The 24,164-nt window shown below is 34.8% G+C and overlaps 1 protein-coding gene across 8 annotated transcripts in view; it reads right to left on the bottom strand.

The window, feature by feature from the left end:
* The window catches only part of piezo2b (piezo-type mechanosensitive ion channel component 2b), an 82,191-nt gene that overhangs the window by 38,345 nt on the left and 19,682 nt on the right, over window positions 1-24,164 (bottom strand). For 6 of the 8 annotated variants that reach the window (XM_026205528.1, XM_026205536.1, XM_026205535.1 and 3 more), the window contains exons 5-19: window positions 22,707-22,869; window positions 20,122-20,398; window positions 19,376-19,589; window positions 14,238-14,406; window positions 12,845-12,967; window positions 10,191-10,226; window positions 9,217-9,346; window positions 7,481-7,665; window positions 6,146-6,376; window positions 4,833-4,947; window positions 4,521-4,723; window positions 3,856-4,004; window positions 3,503-3,676; window positions 2,959-3,000; window positions 1-141 (exon numbers count right to left, since the gene is read on the bottom strand). The exon at window positions 1-141 is cut by the window's left edge and continues 101 nt beyond it. In XM_026205528.1, coding sequence (XP_026061313.1) covers window positions 1-141; window positions 2,959-3,000; window positions 3,503-3,676; window positions 3,856-4,004; window positions 4,521-4,723; window positions 4,833-4,947; window positions 6,146-6,376; window positions 7,481-7,665; window positions 9,217-9,346; window positions 10,191-10,226; window positions 12,845-12,967; window positions 14,238-14,406; window positions 19,376-19,589; window positions 20,122-20,398; window positions 22,707-22,869 — 2,352 coding nt within the window. The remainder of the gene's footprint in view (window positions 142-2,958; window positions 3,001-3,502; window positions 3,677-3,855; window positions 4,005-4,520; window positions 4,724-4,832; window positions 4,948-6,145; window positions 6,377-7,480; window positions 7,666-9,216; window positions 9,347-10,190; window positions 10,227-12,844; window positions 12,968-14,237; window positions 14,407-19,375; window positions 19,590-20,121; window positions 20,399-22,706; window positions 22,870-24,164) is intronic. The other 2 variants (XM_026205530.1, XM_026205529.1) reach the window with 2 other exon arrangements.

Raw genomic sequence — 24,164 nt, 5'->3', positions numbered from 1 at the left:
TTCTTCTTCTCCTCCTCCTCCACACAGTCCACGACCAGCACCTTGTCCATGGACTCTCTCTCCTTCTCCTCCTTCAGCAGCGGCTCTGGAGATGTGCTCATCATCGTCAGATCCGCCAGACTCCCGTCAGGATGAGCCAGTCTGGAGATCAGGAAGAGTGCATTAGGAGAGAAAGACACACGCTGCTTCATTCATTTACAGTATACATGTGACATATGAGTGATTCTTCAATTAGAGCGAATCTTCATAAAGATCTGATAACAGCCTTCAGCAGTCTCCTTTAAGTAAGTGGATTTTTATTCTTCACTTTATGAGCAAAAAGTTGGATTTGCATGCTAAAACAACACATCTGCTGTACATCTGTTTAGAATTTCTACAAATGCATAATTTCTTAATTAAAAATGGTCAAATATTAACTATTGTAATGATGATACCTAATAAAGATTAAATGGATTTAAAAATTAAAATACATTTTGGCTTTTCAAACTATCACTCTGCTTTTCATTTTTATCATTAAAAAAAAAGTTTTTTATAGAAATTTAATAATAAAATGCTTGGTATGACAGTACTACTTACAAGTGATTATTTAAAAACAAATTTTATATTTAATTTAATTTAATTTAATTTAATTTAATTTAATTTAATTTAATTTAATTTAATTTAATTTAATTTAAGAAAATATTGGTATGACAGTACTACTTACAAGCGATTATTTAAAAACAAGTTATATGTTTAATTTTATTTAATTTAATTTTATTTTATTTTATTTTATTTAATTTTATTTAATTTTATTTAATTTTATTTAATTTAGATGTATTTAAGAAAATATGCTAAAAAGTGCCCTGAAATTCTAATGTAAAGCAATATAAAGAAATTCCGTGAAATTCAATGTTTTGACACTCACAAAAATTAGAAAAAAATAAAATAAAAATAAGGAATCACAGTAAAATTTGAATTAAAACTAGAATTATTATTATTATTTTTTAAATTGTGTTTCTTTAAAGCATTTTGTCTTTAAAATCCTTTAAAGTCAGAGAAAAGATCTTGTAATTGATGAACCACCCATACCTCCCCTGACCTTAGATAGCATGCTGATCAAGTTAGCTCGGTTTGGGTTATAAAACAGATATTTGAATGTTAGTGTCTAATAAACCTTGAATCAGGATTCCACAAGCAGGGTTTGGGTGGAAAACATGGATGCCGTGTGCATTAGATCCGTAAGGAACAAGCTGGATTGCATTATTATTTTTTAAAGAAGCAATGCATATGTCTGCCATACATGAATCATGTGACCAAAAAACCAAAACAAATATTTCAGCAGTCAGACTTTAGTGCGATGGACTCTTCTGGATGGTCTTGCTGCTATGAAGGGTTTAAACACTTGCATGATGATCGATTTCATGTCAAAGCTTTACCTTGTTTATACCACACTTACTTGCTCTGAGGAGAAGAGATTTTTTGCTTGATGCTGTTGAAGCAATTTACAGAATGGAAATATACGGAATCAAAGCAATGAAAGGTTTCACACAACTGAAGATTACTGTAAGATGAGACAGAGAAAGAGGGACAGAGTTTCTCTGAGGAGGAGAGGACGTGCATTTCAGAGACATGCTGAGGAGATTCATTCCCTGAGTCTGAGTCTGAGAGCAGGACTATCGTCAGGATATACCGCTGATGTCAAGCGGCTCAAGAAGGACTTTCTGGGATGCATTTGAGCAGGCAGAGGATTAAAGTCAACATGAAATCAAAACCGTCCCTATTTAGCATTTTGATAGACATTTCTAGCCATAAATGTTATTCAAAAACAAACAAACAAACAAATGTCTAAAAAATTATCAAAGTAAATAACCCACCCTATGAACTAGCGTTTTGTTATTGTTAAACTGTTAAAAAAATAAAACATTGTCAGTAATTGCAACTAAATAAACAAATATTAGATGTAAAACTTAAACTTAAAAAAACGGACTAAAGTTAAAACAACTAATACAGAAACAGAGAATACATTAAAGCTAAATAAAAATATCAAAAACAAATAAAGTTTAGTAAATTTTATTCTTAAATGCTTTTATACATTTTACGTAAATATTCTGTAATTTGTATTCTTTGCTTTTATAACTATTTTTATTTCCTGTGAATCTGTTTTGATTATTTTATGGTAACTGTCAGTCTTTTATATATTAATGATATAACAGTATTTGAATAACACTACACTATCTAGTTAACGTGCAACCAAATAATCTGATAGTAATCGGACTGGTGGCTCGATCGGAGAGAAAAGCCTTCATGTAAACACTTGAATCGAACCGAAAGAAGCATAAAGATAATTTCATGTGCAAACAGTGGGAAACTGAATATTGGTGCAGTGTGCACATTGCACATGAAGCTTGTGAGATATAAACACAATTTTTAGTGATCATTGTAAACACTATGTTTGGATTCATCATTAATTTTTAATTCAGCTACTATTACTGACACCAGTTAACAAACAGCCAAACATCGTTCTAGTTAGTATTTTAGGCTCCTGTTGAAGGAAAAGTAGCCTTTCTAAAATATTACAAACAAGTCTTTTAGCACCCGTTAAATGTAATAGAAATACAGCAATACTGTAATAGCAATTTGACGTGCTGGTAATCATCAGACGTTCCAATCAGTAAACGACGAAATAAAATAAACCGTTAATACAAGGATTTTTTCATCCTCATTGAATGCTACACGGAAATAAAATGGTTTTGAATGCGGTTTCATGTTGACTTTGATAAAACGTTGAAGTTAAAGTGAGACATCATACATTTTTGGATCTATTCAGGAATCTAACGGACCTTAAAAAAAAAGAGCTATCATTAAGAGAGAAAAGAGTGTACAGTGGTGAGAAGAAAGAGGGATTGTGGGAATTCAGGGAAAAGGTGAACATTGGCTGTTATTTCCATGGATGCCAGAGAAAGACAAGCAGTCACCCACCTATCCACGATCAGATAGATACGACCACTGACTTTAGTATAGCTGAGAGGTGAGGCACGCCAGGGGAAAGACGGGAGCACATGATTGGTTAAAATCAGAAATGGATTTGCATAAATAAGACTGATGACTGGCAGCATTTAACAGATACAACAAGAAGGACACTGCAGCAGATTCAATAGAGAGAGAACGATCATGAATGAAGAGAAATGAAGAAATGAGGAAACGAGGAATGAGAATGAAACAAACTCCTTCAGTAGGAGCACAGTAATACTACAGCAAGACATTGCTATTGCAATGTAACATAACACACAATTATCACAATTATTCTATAAAATATTATGTTTTAATAATAATAATTTTATGCATGAATAATAATGACTTATATAATGTTTTAATGATAATTTTGAGCAATGACAGCAATAATAATAATCATTAGAAATGATAAAGTGATTATTTCACTAAGAAAATGGTTGATTTGACACGTGGTCACAGGGATGCATTTGTGTTTAGACATCAGATGTGACTTCCTGTTCCTGTCTCTCACCTGTAAATGGTGCTCTGCTCTTTGCTGATGACGGCTTTGAGATCGGTGAGCTGCAGGAAGCGGTCGTGGAAGTAATGCAGGTGCAGGATGCAGACCAGCAGGAAGGACGTGGGGATGAAGATACGGGTGAACAGATCAGAGAGGATGTACTTCTCCAGACCCATGGCTTTCAGTCTGAGAGAGAAACAGAGAACTATTACTGCATTAATCTGACTTTCATTTTGGCCTGAATCTAATACTCTGCACCTCAGATTAGTCATATTCAAAGTTTAATGCACCACAATAGAGCTGACCGGGATCTGCATGGTATGGTTTCAACCGATCAAACACATCTAACGAGGTTCGAAACTCACCCTTCTTCTCTTATCCCCGTCATTCTGGTCCAGGTAGCGATGGCGTTCTCAAACTGACAGGTGTAGATTAGGATGAGCACTAGCATGGTGTACATCACCACAGACATCCAGAAGTACTTCAGGATCCTGCGCCACCATTCATAATGCACCTGAGTAGAAAAAACCGCTCTGTCAAATACCTTCAGAAGAATAGTGCATCTAAAAATGTAAGTTCAAATCCATTTCATCATAACATTTTTGGGTATATAGCTCATATATATTTATACATATGCATTATATTAAAAAAAACGATATATGCAATTTACAATAAAACAGACATATTTTATGCAAAAAATGCAATAAAATAATAATAATCAATTATATTTACATAAATTATATATATATATTCTTTTTTTATATATTTAAAAATATATATAAAATAGGCTTCATTTGATGCAAAAAATAAAATAAAATAAAGATAATACATTATAAAAAATATATTTTTAAAGATTACACACATACATTTCTGGTTGAACTACAGTACTGTATATGAATAAAATTAAGCCTATTTTTTTACAAATTTTACTGTAAGTTCTGTGAATACATAGTTTTTTATTTTGCATAAAAAATATATCTTTTATTTTTGTGGTGTCTAGGCTTTCTATGGTTAGACAGCAGTGCAGCACCTGATAAAGAGCCACGCAGGACAGAAACATCATCATGTAGATAATCTTGTACATGACCATCTTTCCTTCGAAGCTGACGAAGAAGAACATTCCTCCACAAACATAGATCCAGTATTTCACCAGCAGAGCCATCACTAGTTTCCCAATCACATGCATCAGGTCGTTCTCGTCCCCCTCCTCTTCCTCTTGCTCTTTTTCTTCCTCTGCAACCCACATGGAAAGTTATTTCTTTACGAATATATAACAACTAGGAGAGATTTTCTGCAGTGACTATTAAAGGGTTGAATCTGTATGTTACAAAAAGGACACCACCTTTTTTTTGCTCATCTATTTGGACGTCACAAAGAGCTGCTTCCTCTTCCATCTTCTGTTGTCTCTCCATCAAAGTTTGTCTGAGCAGAAGCCAGAAACTCAGCTGACACAGAACCTGAAAACAGTCACAAGGCCCAAAACACACGTTAATACAATGCTCTGTACAAACCTAATTTTGGGTTTCAGCAAAAAAACTGATTTATGGTTGAATGGACTAAAATGTATCAACAATAAGGGTTTTTATAAATTTCTAACTGTCATGGGGTTGCATTATAATTATAGTTATATAATGTTATAATATAATGCTATTGATGTTTTACTTGTCCTTTCATCTTAGTTTACAATCTGTCAATTTAATATTACAGTCAGTTCAAAATTCATCCCTTTGCGCCACCTAGCAAATTATAATTTTTTTAAACGGTAGCCACTGAATTCCATTTTATGAATTAAGCAACTTATTTTAACATGCAACTGAATTCAGTTAATGTCGCGGCACCGCCACGGCGTTATGTTCGGCGGTAAAGCCCATTTAGCTTGTCCTCCTACTGTAGTATAAAAAACGAATTAAAAAACGTATAAACTATAAACTACTTATAAACTTATAAACTACTGTAGTATAAAAATGTGCATGCAACTGAATTCAGTTAATGTCGTGGCACAGCCGCGGCATTATGTGCGGCGGTAAAGCCCATTCAGCTTGTCCTCCTACTGTAGTATAAAAAACTTAATGAATTATCTGTAGAATATGCTTCAAGTCAAACACCTGTTGTATTTTGATAGGAGACACACAGGAGTTCTTCTGTTGCTTTATAGGTAATATATATATATTAATATACTGTACACAATTTTACAAATCAGACAATTATACATCTAATATACACCACGATATTAACGTCTTATTATTGGATTATTGTAAATAATAAATAATTTAGCAAGAACAGATCAAAATTGATCAAATTAACAGAAAAGACACGTATAATGTTAGAAAAGATTTCCATTTCAAAAACTTTACCATTGATAATAATAACCAGCATTATTAATAATTTAGCAGCAATCATATTTGATGACTAAGCACCTTTTTTATTAGTTTAGAAAAGAGTTATTTTAAATGGCACTAAAAATAAAAGTGCATTATTTGTATTTGTTTTTATCTATGCTAAAACAAAATATACTAATGAAATTCATTTTATATACATATTAAATACATATTTTAAAGATGTATACAACAGAACCTGTACCAATTGTTGAGGCCTGATTAAAGTGAAAATAAATAATCTTATGTAAAATCATGCAGTTCATTGTATAATGGTTACCTTGGTGCTCAGTTCAGTGAAGGGCACCTCCATCTTCAGAAAGAAACCCGGCACTGGATCCAAGCGCTCAAAACACCAGATATACTGAAGGACCAACAGGAGGTTCCCATAGGCCACCATGAACGGCGAGGTCATCATGGCGTATTTCCTCCGGTCACGCACCATCCACAGAGTACAGGACCACAGCAGAAAGACAAACGTCAGCCAGCTCACGTACGTTATACTCCACGCCTGAGGAATGAAGAAAGATGGATGAGGAGATGACATGGTTCATATTTTTATGTTTCTCTTCCTACTCAAAATCTAATGTTGAACTTCAAAAGAATAGTTTCAAATTTAAACCTGCTGTTAATTGACTTACACTCAGGCCATCTAAAAATCATGTAGATTATTTTTTTTCTTGCATTAGCTGAAACAGTTACTTGGTAATTCATAAAATGGATTTCAGTGGCTAGCGTTTAAAAAAAACACCTTAAAAAAAAACATATCAAAGAACACAAAAAGAATACCAGTGGCTCCTGACGATATACTGAAGTCTTATGAAGTGAAATGATCAGTCTGTGCAAGAAACTGAACAGTGTTTACAGCATTATTATGTGTATAATCAAGAGCCTCAGGCAAACGGGGGAGATTATTTTCAGCAGCAGAATCTGAGTCCTTAATACAGTTACGTTCACACACAGTACAGTTATTTTCAGTGTGAACAGAGCAGGACTGAACAATGTCCCAATGCAAATGCAAACACGCCCAATAAAATGGCCCCCACCCCTGTCACTTGATTGACAGGTTTCTGTATAGACGTCGGAAATTCAAATGCAAAATGCATTGCGATTCCATTTGTGTTTAGGCAGTTTACATGCACAGTGCAGAGAGAGTGAAAAAGCAAATGTGCTATTTAAATATGACAGGCTCGTATCTCGTAAGACATGAGAATTGCATTTGCAAATGGACTTTGCTTTTTCATTTGAAATTTGGCACTCACTGTGCATTCGCGAAAGCGAAAATGCAAACGGCAATGCAAGATTTGCAATTGCATTTGGATTATGTTACAATTTATGCATCCACATTTTGAAAACGCAAATGAAAATACAATTTGCAATTCCATTTGAAAATAGTCCGGAAAATCCTTCCGTACAATGCATTTTTTGTCTGAAAACCAGTAGCTGCTGACTTTTACATTTTATGTACCACCAAGGACAACGCTTTCTGCTAAAAATACTGAAGAAATAAAACATCTCCTAAATCTTGGATGGCCTGAGGGTGAGTAAATTAAAAATAATACACATTTTTGGGTGAACTATCCCTTTAACCTCCTTTGAACTTTGACCTTCTCACCATCATAGCAATAAGAGCACAGATGTAGCTCTGCTTCATAATGAACTTGAACACTTTCACAAGAGCTCCTGGTGGTCCACCCTGCTCTTCCTCCTCTTCTTCCTCTTCCTCTTCTGCATCTGTCTTCTCCTCTTCCTCCTCCAGCTGTGAGTCCAAGATCTCATTCGTGTTTTCATCCGTCTTCTCTGTGTGGAGCATTAAAACAATAGTCATTTCTATTTGTTCACTTAAAGGGGTCATATAATGCTACATGCACTCTTACAAGTTGTTTGAACTGAAATGTGTGTTGGCAGTGTGTGTACACAACCATCCTATAATGATAAAAATCCACCAAGTGGTTTTTCTGTAATCTCATTAAATGTTTTCCCCTTTCTCAAATCGAGCCGTCTGACCGTGTGCGTGGCGTCACATGGTCGGAGGCCCCTCCCACGATTGTTTGATTGACAGCAGCGTTTCAGCACAGACTGGACTTGTGTCTTAACTCAGTCCCGCCCTGAGTGACCGTCATCAGTCCGAGATGCAGACGAGCATGACTCCTAAGTGATTGAGGTATTTTGTTGTTGGATGTAATAATGAACATAGCATTAGTCATTTACTCCCGACATCTGAGCGACTGAAATCGCAGAGGATTAACTTACGTTTGGAGAATTGAAAGAAATGCGCCCTTGATCTACTTAAATGTGTTCACGCGAATCCTTCATGATCCAGCCTCCAGCAGTGAGTATAATGTATTTAAGTGAATCATTGAAAATCCCCTTTCCTAATAATGTGCTAATTAGCAAGTTTCACTATGAATGTGGCTAAATTAAACGGTATCTCAGAGAGCAGATCAGAAGAAAGGGGCGGAGTCAGCAGAGCTCATTAGCATTAAAGGAGAATCCCACCAATCAGCCCGTTTTGAAAAGAGCTTTTTTTGACTGGGTAAAAAAATAGTTTTTTACACTAACATTGAGAAATTTTAAACAAATTATGTTACAGACTTTTCATTAAGAATCATATCAACTTGTGGAAAATGAGCATTATATGACCCCTTTAAGAAAAATCTCAGTGAATGATCAGATATTAGTTAACTGGGACCTAGTCTCAGCCACAGACAGAGGTGAGATTTTAATTGAGTTAGTCTTAGTTTTAAAAGGAAAATAAGGTTATAGTGCAATGAGCTCCTTTGAGGAAGACACTGTCGCTGCATTTGCCCCAGTTTTCAACAGGTTTTTATTTAACATTTTTTGTCCATCCTTGGTATCAAATAAACTAGATGATAACAGAAGAACAGAACAGTTTACTGCACTTTGTTTATAATCTGGCTTTAATTATCCACTTCTCATCTAATTGTTGTTAAACATATTTCCATAGACTCGAATAGCACCGATAGAACCTCTTATTTTATTATTACTGAGATACTATTATAGTTTTTTTATTAACAGTTTGAATTAGTTTTCATTTCAGTTATCATTTACAATATTTTTTTTTTAAGTTTAGTCATTTGGTTGTACATTTCTGCCATTTATATTCCTGGCATTTTTTTAAGTATGTCTATATATTTTTTATTAAAAATATTATGAATAATATTTTTTTATAATTTAATTTAGTTCATGTTTATGTGAAGTAACAAATATGATTTTTTATGGTTCTATTTTTATGATAACCCTAGGTAGAATATACAGTTCGCAGTTTAATTGTTTTATTAGGTGTTTCAGTTCAAAGATATTAATGGATGTGTATTAATTATTTTTCACCTTCGAATTCGACAGGCTGGTCCACTTTGTACTGAGGAGTTGAGTAAATGTCCAGACTGACCGGTCCGTTGTCAATGGGCACAGCAGAGACATAATCAAATGACGTCCCATTTGAGTTTATCACCGCTACCTTTATAGCAAAACACACACACAAAAATGACACAAGGGACAGGTCATGTTATCTGTTCAGAAAATAACTAATATCAGTCTAAAAGCAATTCAAATACAGCATGCAATATATTTTTTATAATTATTATTATTATTATAATTTTATACAATAATGAAATAATCATACGGTACATCTAGATTTAACACACGTGGTGTCACAGTTAAAGTGTGCAAAAATCTTGTTAATTGCTTGTCAAAATGGTTGAATCTCACAAAACCAAAAAGTTAAACAAATAAGCAATATATTCATATTGATTTGTGATATATCAATCAACCACAACTTCTCGCTACAAATTCGTATTGGCAGAATGCAAAAATAAATAAATAGAATAATTAACAAAAAAAAATAAGATAGTATATTTTATTGCAATAATTAATTAATATGCAATTAATATCAATTTAATGCTATTATTAAAACAAATTATATTATTATTATTATAATAATATTTTTTTTAATAATATGTAAATTTAGAAATAAATTCCACAATATATTGCATTATATTTAATATTTATAACTATATATATATATGCAGGGAAATGTAATTTAATGAGATTTACAAAACAACTAGTCACGAAAATTTGGAGGAGTGGGGAGGCTTTCTTTTTTTTTCTGTTGAACGTTTTGGAGATTCACCCAGAGAGATCGTGTTTCACCCCAAAGCCACTGGATCATGCCACATCAAGAGCAGCGTACACACACACACAAGCCGCTAAAAGCTCAAAACAATCCCACTTTATTTGTCTACAGTTAAAATTTGCAGACACAGAGTTATATAAGACTTGGCAAAACCACAGTGATAGCAAACCTCCGAGGTGCTGTACCCGTCCTGAGTGGAGATTAGCTAAAGAGAGAGAGAAAGAGAGAAAGAAAGACAGCAGACGGGGCAAGGTGAATGTATTGATGAGCACAGGACGGTCGATAACATTATGCTGTTCTCTAACATCAGCGCTGAGCAGAGCAAAGTACAGCGGCACTATTCACAGATAAAGACCAGCACTCAGAACGAGGCGAGCTAAAAAACCTTTAATGCTGACGCTAAAGTTGAAGAGAACATGGACACGACGCTACAGCCAAAATAAATAATAATTATGCATTAATCAATTTTGTGATACTTGGCTTTTCATACTGTGTTGTTACAGACTAGTGGAATAAAAACACCCACAATACACTTTAAAGTTTTTATATTATTGCACTTTATCCATTTGCGTTTGTAGAATTTAATTTAAATACATATCTTTAATCCTTGTGCGACTTTATGTAGATTTTTGTACTTTTCTTATACTTTTATCATTTTGTCTGTGTTAATGCCAATTGCATAAATTTTGGCACAGGCATGTATTTTTATTGGAATTTTAATATTTCACAATCGTTTAATAAATCTATTTTATACTAGGTACAAAAATAAATTCCTCGCCTTATGGACAGAAATGTCCCCATTGAAATGTTTTAATCCAAAGGCCATTTTGTTATAAACTGATGCAGTCTTTGTTAATAAGCTTTCATTCTGTTGGCAAGGCTTCAGAAATTAAAGGTTTGGCCTATAAAGAGAATATATATTTTTATTTAAAAAATCTGTTTTCTGCTTTTGCTGTATAATAGAGCCAGATGGATAAATTATGCAGCTATAATTGTGTGGGTGTGTTGGTGTGGATGTCAGAGTGTTTGTGTGTGTCCTAATAAAAAGTGTGTGTGTGTGTGTGTGTGTGTGCACCTTTTATGTTTGAGAGAGAGAAATGATACTGTACTGCGAATCACAAATCTCACCACTGTGTTTGCCAACAGAGCTCTGCTGGAAACTAATTAGAAATGTTTGGTACTACACCCAAACAAAATCTTCCTAAAAGCTATTTTTTTGAGATATCGACCTCAAACTTGTTCAGATATATGTGGCTATGATTTTCTAGCAAATTTTGTGTTCAACATGTTTTATAAAATATATATTTTATATAAAAATTGCTTAAATAATTTGCATAAGCTTAAAAATGTTATTATTTTTGTCCTCTATGAACTGACGTGTAACTTTTTTTAATTGACACACAAGGGTAACAGGCCATGTTTCTTCAAAATTAGTTTTATCTCCACTTCATCAACATTTACATGCACTTAGTTGTACAGTTATAATCCTATCTATATTCTGAATATCTTTATTGATGGGTTTGTGCATACTTTATTTGTACTGATTTATATAACATTTTATACTTAAGAAAACATGGTTGAAAATGTGTACATTTAAAGGCTGTTCATTTTTTCTCCACTTCAGCTGCACTTGCATACTCTAAATGTAACAGTTTTATTCCACTCTATATTGTAAATATTTATACTGAGGGGTTTGTTCATAAACCATTCACACTGATTTATATAACATTTTATTTCTAAAAGGATGGTGTAAATGCATATGTTTAAAGACTGTGAGTTTGTTTCTCCACTTCAGCTGCACTTAACATGCATCAAACTTGACAGTTTTATTCCTCTCTATATTCTGAAGGTTTTTACTCAGGGGTTTGTTCAAATATCATTCACACTGATTTATATAACATTTCATTCCTACAAGCATGGTGAAAATGCATATGTTTAAAGACTGCAAGTTTTTATCTCAACTTCAGCAGCACTTACATACACCAAACTCTATTCTTTATATTTGTATTGAAGGGTTTAATTGATGTATCATTCATACTGATTTATATAACATTTTATTCTTAAAAAAACATGGTTGAAAATGTATATATTTAAAGGCTGTTAATTTTTTTCTCCACTTCAGCTGCACTTAAACATCAAACTTAAAAGTTTTGTTCCTCTCTATATTCTGAAGGTTTTTTACTCAGGGGTTTGTTCACATATAGCAATTCACACTGATTTATATAACATTTTTACTCCTAAAATCATGATGACATTTTTTTTTTCTCCAAAATGTTTTATGATTTATGGAGCGATTAAAAGAAATATCCAAAATCACTTCTATAAAATCATTTAACTCTAATATGTCAGCAAAATGAAACAATAATTTAGAATCTGGCTTTATCCAATGTTCTGATTATTTTCTAAAAACGTTTCTATCACTCAAATAAAAAATTACTTTTTTTATTATTATTAAAACATTATATAAATCTGTGCTTTATAAAAATTATAAATCATTTTAATATGAGTTTAAATGATATATAAACAAATTCCTTGAAATAAAAATTCAAAATATAGATAGATATACATCTGTAACATTAAGCACATGTAAGTGCTACTAAAGTGGAGATAAAAATGGCTTTTGAAAATATGTATTGTAATTCAAATCTACAGACAAAAATAGATATAAAGTGCAATAAAATAAACACTTAAAAGTGTATTTTGTAAGCTTTTGTTTCACTAGGTTACATCCAGACTTACATTGCGACCTCTAAAATTAAATATTTGAATTAAGAGTTAAAAGTTAACCTTGTAAGACATTTCCTGAATTTAAGATTTCCTCACATTTCTTTCCTCGGTTTTCTGATGCGCTTTCCACCAGAGCAGCCGCTTCCCAATCAACGAGTGAACGAAGCTGTTTCCCGCGGTCTCATTTCCCTCGTTTATCTCCTCTTCCTCACTCTCTTGCTGGAGAAAGATCAATAAACACAGAAACATATTCAGCGAGCAGCGTGGAGGGAATTACAACATGTATCATTGGAGCAGCTTGCGAATGAAAACGCTGAAGATGATAAACACGCTTAATGGAGTCATAAGATGAAAACAACAACACTGAACTAATCATTATTTTATCAGATGAAGGCGTAACAGCATTTATGATTCATCATCGATCTTTATTCTCATCGCTTAGATTTACAGCGACAAGAAAATCATGCTGTGATCAAACCTAGAGGCATGTGAATCAATAAGCTCATGCATGTGAGGTTTTGAAGGACAGAGTTTATTGAGCGCTCTTTAAAGTCACCACAGCATGTGGACAGATGAGGAAAAAGGTGACTGATATCAAATCAACATTATAAATCTTCACATCAGTGTTATTTTAGCACGACTGAAATACTATTATATATATACATAATTTTTTTTTGAAAGTTTCTTAAATGTTCTTATGTGTTTTTATAATAATTTATTTGTTTTAAAAGTCTACATAGTTTATTCATTTTTATTTTATTAAATAAAATATTTATTGAATCGAACCCCCAACCTTGCGCTTGCTGACGCAATGCTCTACCACTTGAGCTACACACATTTTATAAACTGTTTTTACATTTTTATTTTATTTTATAATTTTGTTGTATGTAGCCTAGGTAAAATTTATTTTATTTAAGTTAACAAAAATTATTTTAATTTTAGATTAATAATAATAAGCCAACGCATATTATACACACACTTGACTTAAATTCATTAAGGAATATTTAGATTTATTTATTTATTAATAAATATAGCATATTTCTTTATTTTAACCAAAATTAACAAAAAATGTCTTCTTGAAACTAATAGTTAATTGATCAATAGGCTTTTCTCTCAGTCCTGGATATTTTGTTTGCCTTTTGTAAAATCTCTTAATATATATTCTAATCAATTCATTTTATTAAAGTGCATGAAAAGTGCATTAAATTGAGACAAGCTTGACATTAAATAAACACAATAATATACTTTTATTTTTAAAAAAAATGTTTTCGTCACTGTAATTTTTTTGTATCCATACATCAAATTTTGTGAAGCTTAAAAACATAAAAATGACAATGACAAAAATAATTTAAAGTATAATATTTAAAGGATAATGCTTAACTAATAATATCATTAAAATAATGATTTTTGGCAGTGTGTAAATTCAAATAATAAATAATAAATGTTAAAATATTAGTACATTATTCACTTGAAGTGACATTAGGCTCACCATGATCATGGGATCTTGCAGCCACAGACGGATCAAGGTGGCCAGTGTGTAGTACAGAACCAAGAGCATGATGGGATTGACGAAATGGTGCCAGCTCAGACCACTGTTGACAGCAAGCTTCCAGGTCGAGGAACAGTCGGTCCGAACAATGGAGGAGATGCCAAACACACTGTGAAGGAAAAGTAAACCAGGTCATTTGGCTTTTAATGCTTTGACTGGGACAGAACTGATCACATGACCACACTCCATGCCAAGAGAAAAACAGGAAGTGAAGTGAAAACACTGGCTGTCAACACTGCTACTCAACAGTCACGCAGTTCAAGGCGACGAGTCTTTCATCAACTACAATTAGGACACAGTCTTCTCTAACCGGATCACCGTTAACTACACAACAACGGCTGTTTCTGCAAAAAACACAACTGATATTTCTACTGTTCAAAACTGCTTTCACAAAGAAAAACTGATAAAGAATAGCAAGAAAGAGAGAGTTTATGGGCTATTTCTATTAATGAATTCAAGGGAAGGGAATAAAAAAAAATTGATATACTGTAAAAAAAAAAAAAAAAAAAAAAAAAAAAAATTATATATATATATATTTTTTTTTTTGTCTGGTTTTCTGGTACAAATATTTAAATATTTTTATATCAGGATAAGACACCTTAAATCATGAATGTATGAATGAATGATACATTTATTATGGGAAAAAAAGACATAAGAACAAAATTAAGTGAGTTTTAGCTTAAAAAACTAAAAAAGTTCTGCTAGTGGTGTCAGAAAAATCAACTTAATTTAAAGGGAAAACAAGATTATCTTTCTTACCCATTGTTAGATATTTTTTCTTATTTCAGACAAGTCAATTAATTTTGATAAACCTTTAAAAAAAGCCTTGTAATTTTGTGTCTCAAATAAATATATCTTGACTTAAGATTGTAGTTAATCATACTGGAAAACAAGACAAACAGCGCCTTTTGCAGTGTACTGTAAGTAAGTGTTAACAGGGTGTTTGCGTTTAATGAGTTTATCGGACCACAATGCACTTCTAACTTGAGTTTCAGTCGACTTAATTAACCTTGAGATCACAACCGCAAACACAATGAAATGCAAACCTCAAAAGTGGCTTTAAACATTGAATTGATTAGAAATCACCCAGAGAAATACATTGGAAACACATCAGACCTTCTCTCTGCTGTAAAAACTGATGTAATATATTAAGTAAATAACAGTAATATGTTCTTCTCATATTAATAAAACCATCTTGAATGTGCATACTAAAAACAAATACAAGTACATTATGCAAAGAAACAATAAGTAACATAATTAAACATGAAATTGGAAGGAGAAAAAGACTGAAACGCAAAGGACCTAGAGATAAGACAGAATAACAAAACACGTTTGCTGACAAAAGAAGAGGCCACAATAAAGTTCAAACAAGGCTGCTCTGCTAAACTTAGACCTAATGGCCTTTCAAAGCCGAAGCTAACGCAGTCGGTGGAATCGATGGCCGTGAAGAGCATCAAGGACATGAGAGACGGAGCAGGAACAGGTGCCGAATCAGTCCATCAGCACCTGCGGATCATACACAGATCTGAGAATACAGCTGGAAATGAGAGCTGAAGGACAATAGTGCTGAAATACACAGCACCGCTCTGTTTGTTGCAGTCATTCAAGGCATCACAGGCCTGAGACCAACTCTAAAAAGCAGCATAATTAAACAGCATGGCCAAATTAACCAGGATAGCATTGTGCATTGTGACAGGTTTAGTGAAAAATGATACACCATTCCATTTATTTTCATTCAAATTAAGTACATTTGTTGTACCGCCTTTAAAGAAGACAGTATTATTTTTATTACAGTACAAACCATGAGTTATCTTTTATTATTATTTTGTTTTTTGAAAAATGACATATGTGTGTTTTATTTATTTATTTTAAATTATTTTTCTGTCGTTACACATCTCTTCAGCCTCACAAGAGAGAACAAAGCTGAAGACAGTAACATCTCAGTGGGTAAAAAAGAGGAAAAAATGTAGTAATCCTTTAAAGCAACCACCTCAATTTAATATTACAATTACCGACTTATATTAATTTGATACTTATATTTAACTACTATTTATTATAGATAATAAACACACTCAATAAAAAAGTTTTTTTTCATTAAAAAAATATAAGTGTTACATCTATGAACTTTCTGTTTCCTTATATGGTCACCTTCCTCCTTGTTTTGGTTAATTGATTATTCCCCACCTGTCTCCAGTTCCCTCATTACCTTCTGTGTGCTTAAATACCCTGTCTGTTCAGTTCTCCCTGGTCCGTGATTGTATTAACACTTCTGAATGTAATGTGAATGTCTATGTTAATGCTGTTATAGTGTAGTATATTGTCTGTATTCTCCGTCGTCATCTAGTAAACTCCTCATTTTGATCACCATCCTCCTCAAGCTCTTTGTCTTTCGTTTAGCACTACCTCATTTGTAACAATAAGCTCCTCACTAGTGTTTTTTTTTCTCAAGCTCACTAACAAACTATGAACACTGGACAACTTTCTTGAGGTAAAAGTAACATTGAGTATTTTATGAATGTTTTATTTACACATTTAAGTAAAATGCACTGTAGCTGTCAATATACTGAGGTTCATTCATGTTTATTCGTGCTATAACTAGTAGTAAAGATGAAGAGATGATCGGTTCGCATGCCGCTTGAACTACACAGAGAGATACAGTGATCTCGCACAACATTAAAGAGCACCATTTCTTGTCTGAATTTTGTGATGAAGAAAAACATATTTAGAGAAGTTTTATTTGCCCATCTGAAAACAGCACTGACTAAAGACTGATCTCAGGATTTAAGAATCGAGATACTTAAGATTAACAGAAACACCTGAATGATTTTGGTCACCTTTCAGTAGTCTCACTTTTGTCATTTTGTCCACCGTATGTGAGATGGGCATGCACAGGTCTTGTGAATCCAATGCTTAGTTAATTTGTTGCTTAAATGATTACAAAACATATTGTCACGGGAGGAGCACAAGACAGACACAGTGGGCGTGGCGTCAGGCCTCGGAGAGGCTTTTATTAACAGAAATCATAAAACAAAAGGGGATAAAAGTGGCCAAAGGGGGGAAGTGTCCAAAATAACAGGGGATCTGGTGTCCTCGTTGTGCTGTGGGGTTTGTGTAGGTCGGGGAGTGTTCATCGAGGAAGGGTCCAGGCAAGGGGCGGAGTCCGGCGGCCGCACGCGCTCCCCTCCTCGGTCCGGGGCGCGAGGGGCGGCGGCTTCTCCTAGCGGCCGCGTCTCTCTCGTTGGCCGCGGCGCTGGTAGGGGATGGACGGCCCGGCATCCTGGCCCGTCGGCCGTGTATACGGGTGCGGTTCCCATCCGGATCGCGGGTCCGGCAGCTCACGTCTTGGTGGCGCGGGAGTCCCTCAACGCACCCTTCCTGGACCCACGAGGACACCAGTGTGCATGCACGGGGAAGAGACCGGTCTCCTGAGGAGAGGCGCGTTGGGCTTTTAAACAGCGGCGGTAATGAGGCTCCACTTCCTTCAGGTGTGCCCCATCACACGCCGCCAGCCCTGACTCGTCCAGCGCCCCTCCTCTCACACACCCACTCCAGTCGGGAGCCTGGTGAAGGGCGGCGATTTAGGACGGGGTGCCGATGATAATCAGGGAGGAGGCAGCTGACTCGTCACATTCCCCCTCCCAAGCGACATCCCCGTCATCAGGGCGCCGCCCACACGGGAGTGCTACCATCCTCAACCAGGCTCCAAACGGTCGGAGTGGGCGGGGCTTCCTCTCCGGGCGGTCCTCCCTCTCGCAGCGCACCAGAACAGGGACAGAGAAACCGGGTTTTAGTGACAGTCTCAACCAACCACAGGGTAAAATGACAATGGAAAAGTCACTTACCCCTTGTGTGGCTGGGAGGCTGTCCCCAGTTTTCCTCCGTCCCAGTCTGGGTTCTCGCGAACGTTTGCAAGCGAGAGGGAGTGACGTCACCAGACGTTTCCCAACTGCGCTGTCTAGGCTCCGCCTGCCCGCATTCTCCACCAGTGTCACGGGAGGAGCACAAGACAGACACAGTGGGCGTGGCGTCAGGCCTCGGAGAGGCTTTTATTAACAGAAATCATAAAACAAAAGGGGATAAAAGTGGCCAAAGGGGGGAAGTGTCCAAAATAACAGGGAATCTGGTGTCCTCGTCGTGCTGCGGGGTTTGTGTAGGTCGGGGAGTGTTCATCGAGGAAGGGTCCAGGCAAGGGGCGGAGTCCGGCGGCCGCACGCGCTCCCCTCCTCGGTCCGGGGCGCGAGGGGCGGCGGCTTCTCCTAGCGGCCGCGTCTCTCTCGTTGGCCGCGGCGCTGGTAGGGGATGGACGGCCCGGCATCCTGGCCCGTCGGCCGTGTATACGGGTGCGGTTCCCATCCGGATCGCGGGTCCGGCAGCTCACGTCTTGGTGGCGCGGGAGTCCCTCAACGCACCCTTCCTGGACCCACGAGGACACCAGTGTGCATGCACGGGGAAGAGACCGGTCTCCTGAGGAGAGGCGCGTTGGGCTTTTAAACAGCGGCGGTAATGAGGCTCCACTTCCTTCAGGTGTGCCCCATCACACGCCGCCAGCCCTGACTCGTCCAGCGCCCCTCCTCTCACACACCCACTCCAGTCGGGAGCCTGGTGAAGGGCGGCGATTTAGGACGGGGTGCCGGTGATAATCAGGGAGGAGGCAGCTGACTCGTCACAATATACATGACATTTGGCTGAAATGCATCAATGATGCTAATTTCGTATGACTTTTGGACCGGCCTTTGACGCAAGAAATAAGCCTGTGTTTCGCTTGAAGGCATGATGGGTATTCTCCTTCTTATTCATTATTTAAAGCACACAGCAGATGCAGATTAATATGCATATGATGAAATTAAAGATATGACATATTATATGAGCATTACTGGCACTTTTGAACAAGCATTATTTCAGAGTCCGAGCAGTCCAGTTTCAGAGCAAGTTATTTGCATATACAATTTGCAAAACAAAAAAAGGTTAAATGTTATCTAATTTGATTGCACAAAGATCTGATCATATCATTATCAGTCTGTCTGGAATCACATGAAGAAACAGTTGCTTAAAAATAAAAAAGAAGAAGAAGCTCTGACCTGGTGTAGCTGTCGTTGAGGCTGATGGCCTCCTGCAGGAACTGGAACTGGTTGGAATAAAGTATGATGAGATGTCCAGCACTGAAGATGGCCATGAGGACACACAGACAGCTGAAGAGCAGCTTGTCGAAGGTCTTGCAGAGCGACCACCACGTGCACAGCCCCAAAAACACAAAGAAGTAGACGGCTGAGCTCAGAGAGGGCAGCGTGACACCTGGAGGGCAGAACACAGACAGATTAGACGTTTTACATTCATATTTTACACTACTTTTCATTTGCATTGTGACATTATTTGTTATATTTAATCATAAATTATTTCACTTAAAAAATAGGCAGGATAATATGTATAGTTTTCAGAGTATAACCAATGAATAAAACATAAATAATAACAATAATACAAAAAAGAAAAAAATCTTAATGCTACAAATGTATTTTTTTTATATTTGCTTTTGAGTCTCAGAAACGTATTTAAATGTGCATGACATAAAATATATTAAATGCAAAATGATCTAATTTGCTTTATTGCACTACCGTTTTAAAGTAATTCACACCTTTATTCATTCGTCTGATCAAAAGTGACAGCAAAAGATGTTTGGATCAGAAGAGATGCTTCATGCAAATTATGGTTTATGACGGTTTCGGTTGTGACATAAACTAAAGTCTATCGGTTATTTAAAAATAGCATAAAACGGATCGCACACATTTGAATGGTGGTGTATCTGAAAACATGTCTCTCACATGCTCACCTGTTAATCCCAGGAGAATGGTGACCACCACCTGTCCAGCGGTTGTGATGAGGTTACCGATGATCTCTTTGAGTTTATTTGCGACTCCTGCAACTCTGCGCAGAATCTTCATCTTTGTGCTCTCCTGCACCTCCTCCTCCTCCTCCTCCTCTTCCTCCTCCAGACCTCCTCCGTCCACATCCTCTTCCTCTGCCTCGTCTTCTGCATCAAAGTCCTCGTCATAGAGCATCTCGTCCTCCTCCTCCTCATCATCTTCCACTTTCTCGTCATCCTCCTCCTGAGTTTGATCACAGAACATAAGAATGCAAACTCATATGTGATGTGTAAATGTTAATGAACTGAAATGTTAATAATAAAAATAAACAGTTTAACAATTTCATGCTTTTATATTTTCTGTTTACATTTTTAAGGTTTGAGTATTTTTAGTGTTTTTGTCATTTTTATTAGTCTATAATAATTTATAGTTATAACTAACTAAATAAACAAACAAACGTGTTAGAATTATATGTCCTAATAATAATAATACAATTAATAATAATATTATTATTAGGTTAATAAATAAATAATTTATTTATTAAAAATAAATTGCAATTATTGTAACTAAATTTATGATTATTAATTTGAGTTTGAGACTGGGTTTGGTTTCTAAAGAACAGATAATAATAATAATAATAATAATAATAATAATAATAAATGTCATTTTAAATTAATTTATTGTTTATTTTTATTTATTTATTTATTTTATTTTTTAATAATTTATTTTACTATTTAATTTTAATGACTGCTTTAAAGTAAATACATAAATAAATAAAGTACTTTTTAAACTTGAAATAAAACAGATGAAAAATACAATTGACAGTACAAAAATAAAATAAAAAAATGAATGACTCAATGTTTTTCTATACACTGTCTGATATACTAGATCAAATATTAGGCAGTCAGCAGTACACAAGTTCATTTTAAGGACATTTGTCTGTTTAAGTTGTTTCATCTGGTTCAGATTAACTCTGATCTCAGACTCAAATAATAAGATCATCTAACTTTAATGGCTCCATATGTATGGCCTTCAGCACAGGAAACTACTTCCTGTTCACAGTAGCACATAAACACCAGTAAACGTTTAGCTACAGCATTTCTCTACAGGCAATTCTTTACACCTCCAGTGAGTCTCTTAATAACTTTAACTTTATTAATGTCTTCTGGTATACAGATGTGTTTAAAGTGAAAAAAAAATAAAAACAGTTCTGTGAATAGTTTATGTCTAATCTATACAGTGTACTCTAGAGTTGACAAAACAAAGATTTAGAAGATTTTCTGGGAGTGTTATGTAAACCAAAGACTAATGATAATTTAAAAATGTAATCAAATTATTACATTAAATTAACAAAGTTGCTATTTAGCATTTCTATAGATATTAAAAAACTTATGATATCAAGTTGGTACACGAGGAAAGCTAGAATTTACTTATGAGCTGTTTTACAAGTCTATTAAAAAAATGTTTCTCCTCATGCTATATTATATTGTAATAAACCTGTTCTCATGATATACATGAGTTTTGTAAGGCCTTCGCTCTGGGAAAACAAAATGTTGGAAAGCTGTTACTTGGGTGGAGTTCAGAAAAATGTGATTATGACATTTCACACAGTAAAGTTCTTTAACAACACTTCTACTGAGCTGGCAATGCATGCAAACTTTCATTCATCCACACACAATGCATTTTCCTTATTGTACACATACATGCACTGATTTATTTTGAGATAATAAACGGCTGACCATACGTTATACTGTTTATTGCATTGCTACTACTCAAATATTAAGTATACTGTAGATTTAGTTGAAATTATTTTATTATGTGAGAAGAATGAAAGCATGGGCTGATATGAGCACAGTAAGAAATAATCATCTGGGACAAAAGTCAATCAAAAGTTATTATTCAAAAATACTGGACCACATAAAAATAAAATAAAATAAAATTAATTAATTAATTAGAAACTACAAGAATTAATTCTAGCATTGGGTTTGGTTTCTAGATAATAGACATAATAATAATAATGATAATAATAATTATTATTATTATAATTATCATTATTATTATCATATTATTATTGCTTTTGTTGTTTTTGTTGTTGTTGAAGTTTTAATAATTAATATTTATTTGTTAAGTTTTATTCAATTAATAATAATAATAATAATAATAATTACTATTATTATTATTATTATTATTGTTGTTATTATTTTTATTATGTTCTGGTTGCTATATACTAGCTATATCATACAAATATTATTAATGTATAAATTAAAATGTATTGTTGCACTGTAATTACTATAATAAACTTAGTAGAAGAAGAAGAATGATTATTATAAGTAGTAGTATTAATAAGTAAAAAAATATATATATTTTTTATTTATTAAATCATTTATTTTTATAAAATTTCATGATTAATCAATGAATAAGATTTGTGTGCATGAATGTATCTATCAAATTTCCATGCAAACTCCTGGATGGCACGTGTGCTCAGTGTTTGTGTGCAGGTGTGTGAAGCAAGCAGAAGGTGTGTGTGAGTTATTTATCATGCATGACCCACCTTCTCCTCGGGCTCAAAGTCATGGTTGTCCTGCGCCATTTCTTCACTGGGACGCTTGTGGACCAGCTTTCTGCACAGCAGCCACACGGACAGACTGGCCATGAACATCCCAATGTCCGGCAGGAAGACTCGGATACCATTGCCTGCATCTGCACCAATAACACTACAAACACAGACAGCACACAGTTACTGGAGCAGATGCATCATTCTTCCACATACATTTCTTTTGCAGTATTCACGTGAACGTTACAGGTGATTGGGACTATAACAAACAAACTAGCATCGCCAGAATTCCTGTTAAACCGCAGGCCATCTGTGAGGGCGGAAAACACTTGTGAGAACGCAGATTTTTCCGGCAGCATTTTCCAGCTCGAGCTTCTCACACATCTGTTGTGCGCCGTTTTATATCCTCGCCACCCACTTCAATAAAATCAGACTTGCACCATATTAAAAGAGTATAAATATTTCTCATAAAACACATACTGGGTTCTTCTGAAACTCACATGAGGGTGAAACGAAGTCCTGAAGTGCTTAGTCTGTGTCGGGGGCATTAGTCAAAACAGGTCTGAATGAAGGAGCCAGTGTATTGTTCATTATTCAGACAATGAAAAAACGTTATAATGAAGGAAAATATAATCGAATAATCGAAGATGCATGGATGATTGATGTGCATATATAATATATAATTTCATCTGGACAGAAACTATATGTGTCCTGAGGGGTACTAAAGCATGCGTTATGCATGCATCTAGAAATACAACAGAAATGCATGTTTCATAAGGCATCAGACTTCTCACGATGTGTTTGATACAGTCCTGTATGAGGAATATTAAGATAAGTATTGAGTAAACAGTATACCAATTTATCTTACCAATATATCAGTTAAAAAACAAAGGTCACTACTTGATTTTAAGTATTGGGTTTACAATAAATTATTTATCGAATTATTGAAATGCAGAGTGATTGTTTGTAGACTGTAAATTAAAAAAAAAAAAAAAAAGAGAAAAAACTCAATGCAATGTCTCGATGTCTCTAAATGATTTTTTGCAGATTATAAATAAAACTACGTACACTGCTAGGCATCTCACCCTCTTTTGCAATAACTTTTGCATTCATTTCTATATTAGTTGTTGAACATTAAAAAAAAATATATATATAAATGTATAAAATAATACAAATTAAATAAAATCAATACGTTAATAAATTCTAATTGTGATTTGCATATCCCAAACACAACAGCTTTAAGAGCTCTTTTGGCATCATTTTAATTTCCATTTTGGTGGATGTGTCTTCAGGATCTCTCTCTTCCACTAAATTATCTTCTTAATATCGTCTCTTATCGATGATTTTCAGACCCTAAACATCCTCATTTCGCTCATGATTCCCGGTGCAGCAGAGAGACATCAGCGGGCCGTTATGTCACAGATAAATGCCTTCGCTCAACTAACAGGTCAATTA

Source organism: Carassius auratus, chromosome 27 (assembly GCF_003368295.1).
Source record: "Carassius auratus strain Wakin chromosome 27, ASM336829v1, whole genome shotgun sequence".
NCBI classification, from domain to species: domain Eukaryota; kingdom Metazoa; phylum Chordata; class Actinopteri; order Cypriniformes; family Cyprinidae; genus Carassius; species Carassius auratus.
This window is presented reverse-complemented; position numbering and strand designations above follow the sequence as displayed.